The sequence below is a fragment of the Sciurus vulgaris genome, assembly GCF_902686455.1.
Source record: "Sciurus vulgaris genome assembly, chromosome: 3".
NCBI lineage: Eukaryota > Metazoa > Chordata > Mammalia > Rodentia > Sciuridae > Sciurus > Sciurus vulgaris.
Genome location: NC_136463.1, coordinates 13615345 through 13629828, shown reverse-complemented (window position 1 = coordinate 13629828; position 14484 = coordinate 13615345). Strand labels below are relative to the sequence as shown.

The 14484-nt window shown below is 34.9% G+C and overlaps 1 protein-coding gene across 6 annotated transcripts in view; it reads left to right on the top strand.

Annotated features, from left to right (window-relative positions):
* Window positions 1-14484, top strand: part of HELZ (helicase with zinc finger) — a 160964-nt gene that overhangs the window by 105798 nt on the left and 40682 nt on the right. For all 6 annotated transcript variants that reach the window (XM_079131559.1, XM_079131563.1, XM_079131562.1 and 3 more), the window contains 3 exons: window positions 5921-6125; window positions 11995-12046; window positions 12961-13151. In XM_079131559.1, the coding sequence (XP_078987685.1) occupies window positions 5921-6125; window positions 11995-12046; window positions 12961-13151 (448 nt within the window). The remainder of the gene's footprint in view (window positions 1-5920; window positions 6126-11994; window positions 12047-12960; window positions 13152-14484) is intronic.

Here is a 14484-nt window from a genome sequence, read left to right as displayed (position 1 = left end):
ACTTAAAATTTTTTATGTGTGGTAGTATCTTTCACAGTAAGTTCAGAATATTGAAAGAAATTTAGACATTCCCAAATCTGCCTTGACTAATTATTTCTTTTAACATGTGAGAATTAAAGTAGAAAAAACTGTCAGGACGTGACACTCTTTAAATCACATTTTCTGCTTCCTTATAGGTGTGGCAGTATTTATTGCCTGTTTTCCTGTTTAGCAGGAAAAAAAAATTTCTTAGAGAAAGGGGTCAGTTTGGGACCTTTAAGAATAAGCTACATGTATTAGTTTAAAACCCAAAAGAAGTTAATTTTCTTTAGAGGGAAAAGCTGTTCACAACAGAATCAATTAGCGCTTAATTTATGGCTACATTAGGAAAAACAACTTTCTTTTTAAAATAACAAAGCTTGAGGTATCTGCAAGTAGTTCTGTTTATAGCATGTCCTTAATTTCTTATTTAAAAAATAGATTACCATTCATTTGGAGTCACTGATGACAAGATGTAAGGAAAGGAATATATTAATTTCCAGGTTACAAATGAATAGAACTAAATGTATTAATAAGTTTACGCATTTGGGTCCCATCATGAGAATTTTTTTTTTTTTTTTTTTAGTTACTTTATCCATTGAAAGTATTTGGTTAGAATGTTGCCATGGTATTTTGCCATTGTCATTTTATTTATCATTTGGTAAGTGATTAAATAGTTTGATTAAAATTTATTACATTAAAACACATATATAAAATAGGATGTTAAAACAAATAGTCACTGTTGGGGAAATAAGTCATTAGAGTAGTGCGAGGCCACATTACTGTTGGGCTATATAAGTAACTGCAAATATTTACCAGCCTAAATATTTTTAAAGAAACCATTACCCTTTCATAAAGTTGGATCAAGCTCTCAGTTGCATGAGATCAGCACTTTTAATCCTTTCACATGAATTCTTACTTTCTCAGTGCCAGTAAGTGAAGAATTCTTCTGAAATCATTCTGTCCAGGACAAATTTTTAACTTGAAACTAGGTCTTCTGATTGCTTATTTCTAACTTCTTAGTTGGGATATGCCAAGAACTTCAAATTAATTTATTTGCTAAGCAGAATATTTCAGGCGACTAATAAATTGGGGGGCAGGAGAGTGGGGATCACACACTCCATAACTACATGGGAATAATGAGGTGTTTTATTTGGATAGTATAATTGTGTCTATAGTCTGAGTTGATGGTTGAGACACGGATGTTTAAGTTTTAATCTTAATTTCAAAATGCATGTAAACCTGGATAATTTAATGTGATTTTTGGGTCCTATAAGAACGGAGACCCCTTTTCCCACTTTTCATTTTGATATTTACAAAAATATTAGCATAATATTCCTAGATTGTAATGAAGATTTTAAGGAATGATTATTGTGTATTTTTTTTTAAGTTTAGAAGTCAGTTTTATATATGTATATAGATTTATATATAGATATATATATATGGATTTTTCTGTTAGTCTGAAATAAGTGTAGTGAACTTCTCCCTCCTTCTCTCTCCATGCTAGCAGTTACTAATATAATGACTGCCGCCTACTGACAGCTCTCCCTCTGCCAGGTGCTGGGTTGTGTGCTTTGCACACTTTGCCTCATTCAGTCATCCCAACAACCTTGCCATATGGCTGTTTTATTTGCATTAGAAATGGCAGCCTGATCCAGAGAGTTTAAATAACTGCCCAAGGTGACAAGGCTATTATGTGGTTCACGCAAACAGATGTCAGACTGCCTTCACGACTCAGGCTCTTTCCCAGGAAGTGATGAATACACGACAGATCCATGCTTTGCACTGAGTCAGGGAGATGAGGGGAGGGTGATAACATGGTGATAACATTTCTCTACTCTGCTCTGTGTTGGGGAGGTCTTTCCTTTAACTGAATTTCTTCATTAGCACATTTCATTAACTTGGGGAAATATAAACATATTTCATGAATATATGTAGAAGGGATATTAGAGTGACCTCAGGACAACAAGTGATTTTCTTATTTATTCATTTTTTTGTTGATCTCTTACTTGCCTAATTTATACAATAAACCTCATCATAGATATACATATATAGAAAAAATCATAGTGTGTAAGGTTTCAATACTGTTTGCAGTTTCAGGTATACATTGAGTCTTGAAAAGTGTTCTTGAGGATAAGGGAGGGCTTTGGAAATGAAGCCCTTTATTTTGAACTTGAAGGAATTTGTGCACTTAATGCACCTTATTTCCACAGCCCTAGTCTCTACTGCAATAAAACCTTGCTTGTGGGACATTTAGGGAGTGGTCCTTGACTCAAAGTGTCCTAAAATTTTGCCAGGATCCTGCTGGAGGGGCCTGAGGAGTGCCTTTGATTTTCTTATTTTTAAATATTGTTTTTAGTTTTAGTTGGACACAATACCTTTGTTTTATTTATTTATTTACTTATATGTGGTGCTAAGTATCTAACCCAGGGCCTCACGCATGCTAGGTAAGTACTCAACCACTAGCTACAACCCCAGCCTGATTTTTTTTAAACTATTTTTATTCAAGTGATTCTTCAGTGTTTTATTAGTGATCCTAGAAGAAGGTTAACATAAAAACAAAACAAAACTTATGTATTCATGTTTTTCTTCAATGATTAAAAGGAAGGACATGTCCTTTGAAATACCTAAGATTATATTACAATGCAGACATATTTGGGTTCCCAAACCAATATAACTAGAAAAGAGAAATGGTAAGCATAAACATTTTAGGGAAGGTGCTGAGAGTTGGGAAGGCTTTACATAACCTTAGTGAATTCTCAGCCTCATTATGAATAGAATCAGTTCTCAAGTGATCTTCCAGTGATGAATGTTCAGAAATGCCTCATCATGCCATGTGTAGCACTTCAGTGAAGTTTTGGGAATTCAGACTATGTGAATAGTCTTGGAAAGAATCTTCACTTAGAGCAAAAAAATTTTTCTACCTTTAAAATGTTGGATTTAAAAAAAAATTTTTATACCTTTACTTTATTTGTTTTTATGTGGTGCTGTGGATCTGAACCCAGTGCCTCACACATGCTAAGGAATTGCTCTGCCACTGAGCTGCAGCTGTAGATCCCAAAATGTTGGGTTTTTGAAGGAAAAAATGTTTCTCTGAAAGTTTAGAAGTGAGAAATAGTCTTTTCAATAATAAGGAATGATAATAATAATGTCGCTAATGCTCTATTTTACACATGAGGAAACTGAGGTATAAGGAGAAGTTAAGGAGGTATAAAGAGAGGTTTGCCAGAGTCAACATAGCTTCTGGGTGATAGAACTAGGGACCTGTTTGCTCTGTCAATGGAAGAATAAGAAGACAAGACAGATTTGAAATATAAATTTCAGATTACTTTTGGAACTTGTTTAACTTGATTAATTTATAGTAAGTATTTAGTATTACTTGTAAAATGGGATCCTTTAGCTCAAAGGTAATTTTTTTTTTTTTTAATTCCTTAGAATCTTATAGACAAAGACTGTCACTGAGCCATTGACTTCTCATGAAATGTGATGTTCTTTAAGGCTGTGCTTAATTCGTGTTGCTTCAGCTCTTGTTTGATGCAGCTGAGGTCATTGAGGGCAGTAAAGGCACAGGGTGTAGCGTGTAAGAAGGTAGCTTAAACATAGGACAAGATCTGGCATTTGGGCTGCCTAAACTGGAAATGAAAATATTGAACTGATATAATAAACTGAGCAGGAGAGTAAGAGCCAGTCCAGTTTTTTCTTTGTCTTGTTTGTTTTGAAAGTTCAACACAAAAGTGAAATGCCACACTATGAAACTAATACTTTATCAGTTAGAATGAAAAATTAAAAAAAACCCAAACTCTTCCTTTTGAATACAGTGTGAAGTAGAATTTTGTTGATAAACATTCATACAGTTGACTGTTGTGGCTATTCCAATCAAAGGGGGTGGAAGTTTATGAACTTTCAATTCTAAGTGCTGTCTTAGAGATAACCCTTCCTCAGGTTTTCTCATGTTACCATGAGAAGTAAACTTGGTTTCTTCAGAAGCTTCTTCAGAATAAAAACGAAGTACAGCTTTTCAGTGTATATTTCTTAGCAACGCACATTTCCATTAGCTGAATAATTCTTGTTAGCTTTTGTGCCTTATAGTAAGAAGTATACATTTAATATGTTGTAGTATTTTTTTCTTTTCCTGTTATTACATATAGGCCTAAAAATTTATTTTGGACCATATTTCTTTCTTTCTCTTCTGTGGTACTGGGCATCGAACTCAGGGCCTGATGTATGCTAGGCAAGTGCTCTTCCACTGCACTGCACCCCCAGCCCCTGGACCTATTTCTTAAACCCATCTTCAAAAAATTAGAAAAGAAGGATAGATATGTAGCTCAGTAGTGAAGTGCTTGCCTAACATGTGCTAGGTACTGAGTTTGGGCCCCAGCAGTAAAAAAACAAAACAAAAGTTAGAAAAGATGGTAGACACATATGGAAGGGAACATGGTTCAGCATTAAACTCAGCAAAGTGTCATGAATATATTAATAGCCCAGTTCTCATACTAACTCTTATAACAAAAACCTTTCCATTTGTGCTTCTTGAAGCCATCTTTGTTACCTGCTGTCCACCTGGACACAAGGACACCAGCTTGGAAAGACCATGTTTTGTATAGCATAATAAAATATTATCTGAACCTCATGTTAAATATAGGTGTGCATATTAAAATAGTCATTTAAAATTTAAAAACCTTTTATATGTTGTCTTATAATAAGTATTTAATATTTTTAGTGTTTAGAGGTCTGTTTTCAAAACTTTAAGAATAACAATATGCAGGGCTGAGGTTGGGTTCGATTCTCAGCACCACAAATAAATAAAATAAAGGTCCATCGACAACTAAAAAATACATAGAAAAAGAATAACAATATGCAACTGCAATAAGTTTTGAATGCATTTTCTTCTTTAGTACATATTAATTTGATTAGGAAATAATCAACATTAAAATTAGTATTCCAACTTCCTGTATCTTCTATAATTTTTTTAAACTCATAACTTTGTCAATTAATGTTATAAGATGTTGTGACAAGCATCAGCTAAGAGAAAAATATAGGAGTAACTGGTCATTTTTAAAGAATCCTCATGAAAATTATCTACTTTGTGGTACAAATTTATTTTCTGAATTGGCTTTCTTGGTCATCCAGCACCAAGCTACTTTGACACTATAAGTCATATAAATATATAAATATTAACTTGAATCAAAAATTATATTACATTATATGTATGTAACATGTATTTACAGTCATGCATTGCTTGATGATATGTTCTGATAAATGCATTGTTAGGCGATTTTTTTATGGGACCATCTTAGAGTATATTTACACAAACTAAGACAGCTATCCCATTTCTTGGTGATAACATCTGAGGGAACACTGTTGTATATACAGTCTATTGTTGTCCAAAGCATGGTTGACGGTGTGTGTAGATACACATATATATTTATATTTATGAGTATGCCCTGAAGTACTTACAATGTTTACATTGACTTAACATTAACTTTGAAATCCTCAGTTGTTAAGGTGGATTAAAAAAAAAATCTTTCTGTATTGGCACTGATAATTGAGCACTGACCATGTAATTTGCATTGATGAGCCAAAATTATTTGCAAGCCTTTTTCTGTGTATCGTACTACTTACAAGACATGGGTATAATTTAAGCACCAAACTTCTGAAATCTTATGATTGGGTAGGAAGATTGCACCTAAAGGTGCAACTGCTGGATTTAAGAGTTTGAGACTGTGGGGAGACAGAATTTGAAATTATCACAAATGGTATGCCTTTATGCCATGTACAAACAGAGAAACAACATGTATCCTATTTGTTTACAATTAAAAAAAAAAAGAATTTGAAATTATCTTTAGTTACTTTTATACTCCTTTCAGTGATCTCATCCTGATCTTCTAAATCCTTTCTGCAGGAAGTTTTGGGAGCGGTTTATTGCCCTGTGTCATGAAAATAACAGTCTACATGGGATCACGTTTGAACAGATCAAAGCTCAGTTAGAGGCTTTAGAACTAAAGAAGACATATGTGTTGAACCCGTTGGCTCCTGAGTTTATTCCCCGGGCACTAAGACTGCAGCATTCAGGAAATAGCAACAAACAGCAGCAGTCACCACCCAAGGTAAAGCCTCCATTAATGAAGCTGAAGAGGTGAAAGAGTGAGAAAAGTGCCACAGCATCAAGGTTTATTGGATTGCAAGTTACTTTAAGCTTTGGAATTGAAGGTTGCATTTGGTGGCCAGCAGTTTCTGCAAGGAATTTGCCTAGATTTGAACATGTAATAAAAATACACTGTTTTTTCACCACCTACTTAAGGTCATAGTCATCCTCAAAAAGTTTTAAGTTGGGGCTGGGGTTGTGGCTCAGTGGTAGAGCGCTTGCCTAGCATGTGTGAGTACTGGGTTTGATTCTTAGCACCACATAAAAGTAAATAAATAAAATAGAGGTATCCATCTACGGCTAAAAAAAGTATATTAAAAAAAAAAGTTTTAAGTACCTGAAAACTTCTGGTATCCTTTATGTAATATAACTTCCCAGTCCCTGTGATTGATAGACCTGTTTTATTTGTCAGCTGAGATGTGAATAAAGCAACACAGTTTAAAACATCCTGTATCTTAGAACTCACAGCATATTATTTATAAGGATTATGTTATAATAACAATATTTGTATAAAGAAGATAAGTCTAATCTTTCATTGATGACTGATTCATTTCAAGTGGTATTTGACATTGAGGAAATTTGGCCATTTTCTTGAAGATTGATTTTGACTTATTTTTGTTCTTTAGAAAGAGTCCTGTCAGAGGGAGTGGGGTTGGGAGAGTTGAGGCTCTTTCCACTTTTGAACCGCAGTTATTTTGGGCAGAGACAGCTGGCTTATTTTCTAGAGTGCCTAAAAAATATTCTCGCTGTTAGCATCCTAAAAGGAAGGTTCTGAAAATGGCACGTGTAGTATTTACCCTGGTATTTTTGTGTATTTATAGTCCTCAGTTTGGTATGAAACGTATTAACATGCATTGAAAGAGTCAGTGTTGAGCTTTATTCCACCTAATGTGTTGGCAATAATGAATGGCTTGTATTTTGAAAGTCTTTAGGCTAAATAGGTATTAGGCTGAGAACTACTTTCTGTGCTAACATACTGCTGTATATTATTGGTAAATAAAAATGCACATAATGTGCAATAATGCTTTAATGAGTTGGCATTATCAGAGGATTAAGCATTTTGAATAAATGAGTTTATTTTATGTGCCAGGTGCTTGAGAGGCACAGATCAGCAAATTAACTGCTTATTTCTCTTATGGCAGGTATTAGAAGAGGTATTTTATGGTCAGAGGAAGTAGGAAGATTCAAGGCAATTTCTACCACGGAGCTCTCTTATTCAGGAGTTTATTGGGTAGATAGAGTGGGAGAGTGGGGAAAATGTAAAAAATTAGAATATAACTCATTTAGAACAGATTTTTGTTTGTATTGTTTACTACCCTAGCATCTGTACCTAGAGCAATATCTTGCTCATAATAGGTGCTTTGACATATTTTTTAAGTAAATGAGTAAACTTAGCTTAAGAAAGAGTTTTGTGTTAGTCAGCTTTTCATTACTATAACAAATGCCTGAGATAATCAACTTTTGAAGAGAAAAGGTTCACAGTTTTAGAGGTTATAGTCCATGATCAGTTGACCCCATTGCTTTGGGCCTGTGGTTGCTTTTCTTGGCATGAGTGTGTGGCAGAGCAAAACATTTATCTTATGTCTGGGGAGTGAAAGAGGAAAAAGAGAGGAAGGGGCCAGGACCCATGATCTCCTCTAAGGCCATGCCCTCAGTGACTTGAAGACCTCCACTAGGCCTGCCCCACCTCTTGAAGGGTCTACTACCTTAGTGTCAAGCTAAGGACAAGCCTTGAATACACAGCCATTTGAGGAATACTCCAGATCCAAACTATAGCAGGCATTTACAAAAGACGAGTGATTTGAGAGAATAGGTGACGTGTCTAGAAGGGACAGCAAGTAGCTTAGGGTATTAAGAGTAGGGCACCCAGGTAGAAACTTCCTGATTTTATTGGTTTTTATTTAAAATGTTGTAAAACCATTGTAACCCTTTGTACATTCTTCAGTACTATAGAGTAACTATAATAAACTCTTATTTGAGCAACCTAAACATCAAGTTATTACTGTAGCTGGCGCTAAACTTAAGCCATGATGCCACAAATACAGATCTTAAGCAAGACCCTGCAGTTTGCCTTTTGTTTTTGTTTCAAAGGTTTTATATTCATTTTTCCAAAATCAAAAACTCCCTCAAAGCAAAAATCCTATTTTGTATGTTTTATGACCCCCTAGTGCCTAGCCCCTTTCATTGCCCATAGTAGATGCTAAGAAAGTATCTGATAGTGCATAATGGTTATGGCCATCCATAATGTGGTAGTTTTCTTTCAATGAAATGATTGTATGATTAAAGCCACAGCAATTATCTCCCAAAATGTATCCTAAATTTTTTAGAAAATCTTTTCCACTGATCCTATAGATATTATCATCTATGTCAGTAGTTCACCAAATTATTTACAACTTAATTTGATTTCATCTCTGTCCTGCTTTCCCATCCTATTACTATTACATGTGTATGCTGGAGAATTTTGAAACAAATCCCAGTTATTTTATGTGCAAGAATCTTAATGAAGGGGGATTTAATTCATTATAGAAAAGTTTGGTATTTCTGAAATGTGATGCCGAGCCATTATAATTTTTTAAGTGTCCTTAATTTTAACACAATTAAATCAGTATCAGTATCTTTAATGTTAGAATAGAATCGCAAATTCCAATAAGGTTCATGTAAATAAAATCCCCACAAGGTTGCATGATGGCTAAAAGTATTCCTGTGCACGCCTCCTCATGACTTATTTGGCAACAACACATACTGAGAGCTGAGCAAAAACCAAGTAGCTTTATTGCCCTAAGATTTCTGTGGTCAGATTTAGCCAAGGTACAAAATGTCAGGGGACCTGGGAGGAGGTGGTCCCTGTCTGGCCTTCTCTACACTCTCTCCAGACATCAGTTATAGGAAAGTATGTGTTTTGTGGAAGCTTGCAGAATTTACATGCAAAGGAACGCATTGTCCTCTTCCCATTTACTCTAGGGCACTTACTGGGAGCAGTGTTGGGAAGTTTTGCAAATATGGCCAGTTTCATTTGAACATGACCCAGAAGATAGATAATATTTAAAAATGGATCCTCCCATTGTTTTACATATTTTAGTTTGTTAGTTGTTTTTCACCATTGGTACCCAGCTGCTGATGTTATATCTCACTGTCCAGTGATGAGAAAATGTGTCAGGCTTATTTACCTAGATAGTCAGGATGGACATGTGGTGGGCCCTCAGTAAACATTTGTTGAATGAATAAATGGGAAAAAGCAAGTAAACGAAAAAATAAATATTTGAATGAATAAGTGGTAGATGACATAAATGACATTTGAATGTAAACAATGGATGACATGAACTACTTTTGCTTAAAAAAAATCTGACATTAATTGGCGTTCTGCCTAAGGTAAGCATGCTTTCTGAGATTTATTATTAGAATGAGTTTTGGAATGACTTTTACATATTGTTATCTCTAACTTACTGCTACATTATTATTTTATTTATAAGCTACCAGTTTATTTTGAATAAACTCAGTAAATCTCCTGCTCTGTATTACCCCCTAAATTAAAAGATGCTAGTCAACCCAGGGTGCTGATGTTTTTGTCCAGCAGCTTCCAGTTGTGCAGTGTAAGTTCCGTGGATTGGGCTTATTCTTCGTATTAGCTTCCATTGCTGTTGTAACAAGTTACCACAAACATAGGGACTTTGAACAATACCATTTTATCATCTCATAGTTCTCTGGGTCAGATGTTTGGACTGGCTTACTTACTTTCTCTGCTCTGGGTTTTACAAGGTTTGGATGGAGGTGTTGACTGACTGGGCTCTTACCTGAGTGGAGCCTTGGGAAGAATCTGCTTCCAAGTTGATGCAGGTTGTTGGCAGAATCCAGTTCCTGCGATTGTATTTCCTTGCTGGCTATCGGTTGGTGGCACTCCTAGCTTGTAGAGGCCTCTTGCTGGTTCTCAGAGGTACCCCTGCAGCTTGGAGCCTGCAGCGGTGCATTGCCTCCTTCTGTCCCACAGAACCTCTTCTACCACATCTCTTACTTCCTCTTACGCTGCACCTTTCTGAGCTACAGAGATTTCTCTGCTTTTAGGGGTCATATTACTAGATTGGGCCAACCAGATAATCCAGTAGCCAACCAGATAATCCAGGCTACTTTCCCTATTTTAAGTGCACAACGTTAATTCTTTTTGCAGGGTCCCTTTTTCCACCTAACACATCATGTCCATGGGACCCCGGCTTATAGTGTGTACATCATGGGGTGCTGCTCTGCTTCCCACATTCTGACCAAACTGCTGTGCTTTTTCTGTGTGGTTTGCTCTACATAGTTGTCCCTGGTTGATGGGTCATTAGCAAGCCACAGTGATAGGTTTGGAGGCTAGAAATCTAAATGGTTTGTTATCCTCTTGGAACTATCTTATCTCTCTGTGTCACTGACTTTCTTTTCTTCTGTCAGTGTGTGTGCCTCTGGCTGCTCTTGTCACTTCTAATTGCTGTGCTTCTGATCTTACCCCCTACTCCTGCCGGCTCAGTGTTTGCCATTTTCTTATCACTTTTTCTCCTTTCTTAATCAATTCTCTGTTCCTCAGAAATTTGTTTTTCATAGTTGCTGCCAGTCACTGTGAATATTTTTTTCTGGTTAATGGACCAATTATGATTCCTTTTTGGCTATTTTTTCTGACTTTTTAATAGTTAGGTCTTAGATACCCTCTACTCATAACCAACACACCTTAAACCTTAGGTGTTTCCTGTTCTGAGTATTTAACATCTCTGACAGTTGCATATGTAGATAAATGAAGCATCACTGTGTTTTTTACTTTAGTCAAGAATGAATTTTTTTTTTCCTCCTATAGACATTATCCCCTTTAGTTTTCTGATATGTACAAATAAATTTTGTGTCTATCTGGAGGAAAGTGGCATAATGTGCCACTTTTCCTTCAGCTGACTTAGCATGTGTTAAATTTTTTCATTAAGAAGAGACTTTTAAAACTGTCCAGAACTTCAAAGCACTGTCTCTCAAATATTGTTTCTGCTCAAATGTTATCATTTTTAATGGTAGAAAAACATATCAGTATAGAAATCTGCCATTGCTTTATTTAATAAATCCTCCATTGATGGACTTTTGGATTGTTAATATTTGTCACACATATAAACTGTGCCATGATGAACATCTGTGCCCCAATCCATGATTATTTCATTTGGATAAATTCCTAGAAGAGTAATTATAGGATTAAAGTGTATATCATTTTTGGTGCTTCTAATATATATTGCCAAATTTCTGTCTAGCAATTAGCTAGATTCTCTCTCAAGCAAATAATTGTAGAGCCTCTTTTCCTGTTCCTTTAGAAAATTTTGTAGTTTCAGATACTATGAATCATACTCAAAATGCCATAAATCCCAAACCATGTTTACAATCCTGTTACTATTTTAAAGATTGTCATCCCCAAAAATAGAATACTTGAAATTTTTCCTTTGAAAAACAATTTTTATGTTTTGTCATTTAATTGGAAAATTTATAGAGAAGCTACAAAAGAATAAAGTTTATGTTTCAATCATGTAGGTTGCATTTTTTTTTTTTTATTAAAATTCATTGAAAAAAGAATTTTAGATAGCCTTCATTTGAAAAAGGAAACTGGGGGCCTAGCAGTGGTATTTGAAATGGCCATGACCTAATATTTGTAAAAAGCATTGACTCAAAGCAATCTAATAGTTACTGATTATAGACTCACAGTTTTTACTTTTAATTGTTACCATTTACATTTAATTTGTATATAATTAGGAAAAGGGTTCTTGTTCTCTAATACTAAACATGTTCAAATTATCATACATTTGTGTTTTTTTTTTTTCTTTTTTTTTCATTTAAAGGGAAAAAGCCTCCACCATACCCAGAATGATCATTTCCAAAATGACGGAATTGGTAAGTGGAAGAATTTTCCTATGAAAACTTGCTTTTATTTATTTATTTAAAAATATAAATACATATATTTATTTATTTAGTTAGTTAGTTGTAGGTGGACATAATACCTTTATTTTATTTTTATGTGGTGCTGAGGATAGAATCCAGGGCCTCCCGCATGCTAGATGAGCACTCTACCACTGAGCCGCACCCCAGTCCCGAAAACTTGCTTTTATGATATATGAGATTTACTCTAGATTTCACTGTATGAAAGAGGATCCCTCAACATCTCTCCTCCTTTTTCTTTCTTGAGAAATCATAAACATTGGACAGTCACTTTGGAACCTTAGTTAATCTTTTATTTTTTATGTCAATGCATTGATGTATCATTTTTGAAAAGGGATCATTTTATAGGCACCAGCATATGAATCCAGGAGTTTTGAGAAAAACCATTTAAGTCTTTTATGCAGCATAAATTTTCAGGACTTATTTCTGTCAAACAAATGTCAGATCATTTAGATTTGAAGATAAAATTTATTTAAATGATTTTAAATGTTGCAGAGTTATGCTTTTAAAATAATAATTAATCTTCATTTTGTATGTGACCATATTATATTGCAAGTCAAAACTATTCTGAAGAATCATATGTTTTCCTGGTCCCAGAGAACTATTTACTAGGAGTGTGTATACACACGAATTTCTTTGTTGAAGAGCACCTCTCTGGCCCCTAAAATCAGCTCAGGCTGATTTTAGAGAACATTGTAAAATGGTTGTTTTTTTAACATGTTTTACTCCTCCACACTGATAATTCTTTGATTATAAGCTATTTTATGGCATATCTCAGAAATACCTTTTGCTGTTGGGTGCTTAAACTATTTTTATCTAGGCGAATATGTACAGCTCTTGAGTGCATCCTTTTTCTGTTTATTTTTCAGTTCCTCCCAATCCTTCTGTACTGATTGGCAATCCTATTAGAGCATATACTCCTCCACCCCCTCTTGGACCTCACCCAAATTTGGGAAAATCTCCGAGCCCTGTTCAAAGAATAGATCCTCACACTGGGACAAGTATTCTTTATGTACCTGCTGTCTATGGAGGAAATGTAGTTATGTCGGTGCCTTTACCTGTAAGTAGATATTTGAAATACGATTGAATATAAAGTAAATAGGTTTCACTAAATTTAGTGACAATCTCAAACAGTGTTCCACCAACCTTATTTTTTTGGTGGTTCTAGCGATGGAAACCAGGTCCTCCAGTATTCTAGGCAAGTGTTCTATGATTGAGTTGTCTCCAGTTCCAACCTCCTTTTTCTTTTTTTTAACCTTTTAAGGTAACTTATCTTTAACTGTTGAATTTTGAAACAACCAAAGAAATGTGTCATTGTGGCTTATAATTTGTTATTATACTCCTAGAGAAATATAGTAAATCTGTAAGTTGGATGTTTTGATTTAGAAGGTTTTATGTTCTTTTAAAATATTTTTCTGAGGAAATTGGACCTAAAGTTAACAGAGCTAGTAACTTGATCTCTTGTTTTGAAAAATGGTACTTTTGTCTTTTTGTTTTTTATTTTTACGTAAGTCTCAAAATCTTCCTGAGAAGTAGAATTCACTGGAGGAGGCAGAGAGGATTGGGTTAGTCTTGTTCTCTTAGATCTGAATTTGAGAAATTCCAGTCCTTATGAAACTTTTCTGCTACTTAAAAACATTTCTGAATCCTTTCTAAGGATATGGGCTTTCAGACAGCTTCTATACTGTATCATAAACCCATTTTTTATTTCCTTTAGGGTTTTAAAATATTTTGTTAGTTTGTGTGAGTGTGTGTGTGTGGGGGGGTGGGGGATGAGGTGTGTATGAATAGTTCCAAATTCAGCAGTTTTGGCCTAGGAAGTAATTCCTTTCATTTAAGTGAAGTACTGTAATTTCAGGTAGAGGTAATCATTGCTAAAGATCTTTGGCACCCCCACCCGCACCACAGAAAAGGGGACAATACTCAACTGCAAACATGCTGTAACCATGTTACAGCCATGGCAGCCATGGAGAGTGATTGTCAGTAAGAAATAGGTAATTCATGCCCACTCCCCATGGACTTCAGAGTTTAGCAAAGTTATTTCTTCCCAGCCTGGCAACATTATACATCATTAGCTATAAATAGTAAGTCTCTCAGGTTTTAAAATTCACTTCACTAGGGCAGAGAGGCTTTTATTATATAAGATTCCTAAGAGTCTGCACGTAATAGTTATATTGTAATAAAATAATAGGAGCAGTAGTTCAGATGTTATATTTATTCCTTTTATGTTAATATGCAGAGCTCATATGTCTAGACACACCTCAGCAACTTTTCTGTTTCTGTATTTTAAAGTAGATTTGAATTAATCAAAAGCACTAGTGGAAGTAATGACCTATTCGAATTAATGAATAAGTGAACTTTAAATGCTATAAAAGAAATAATTTAATACGTAT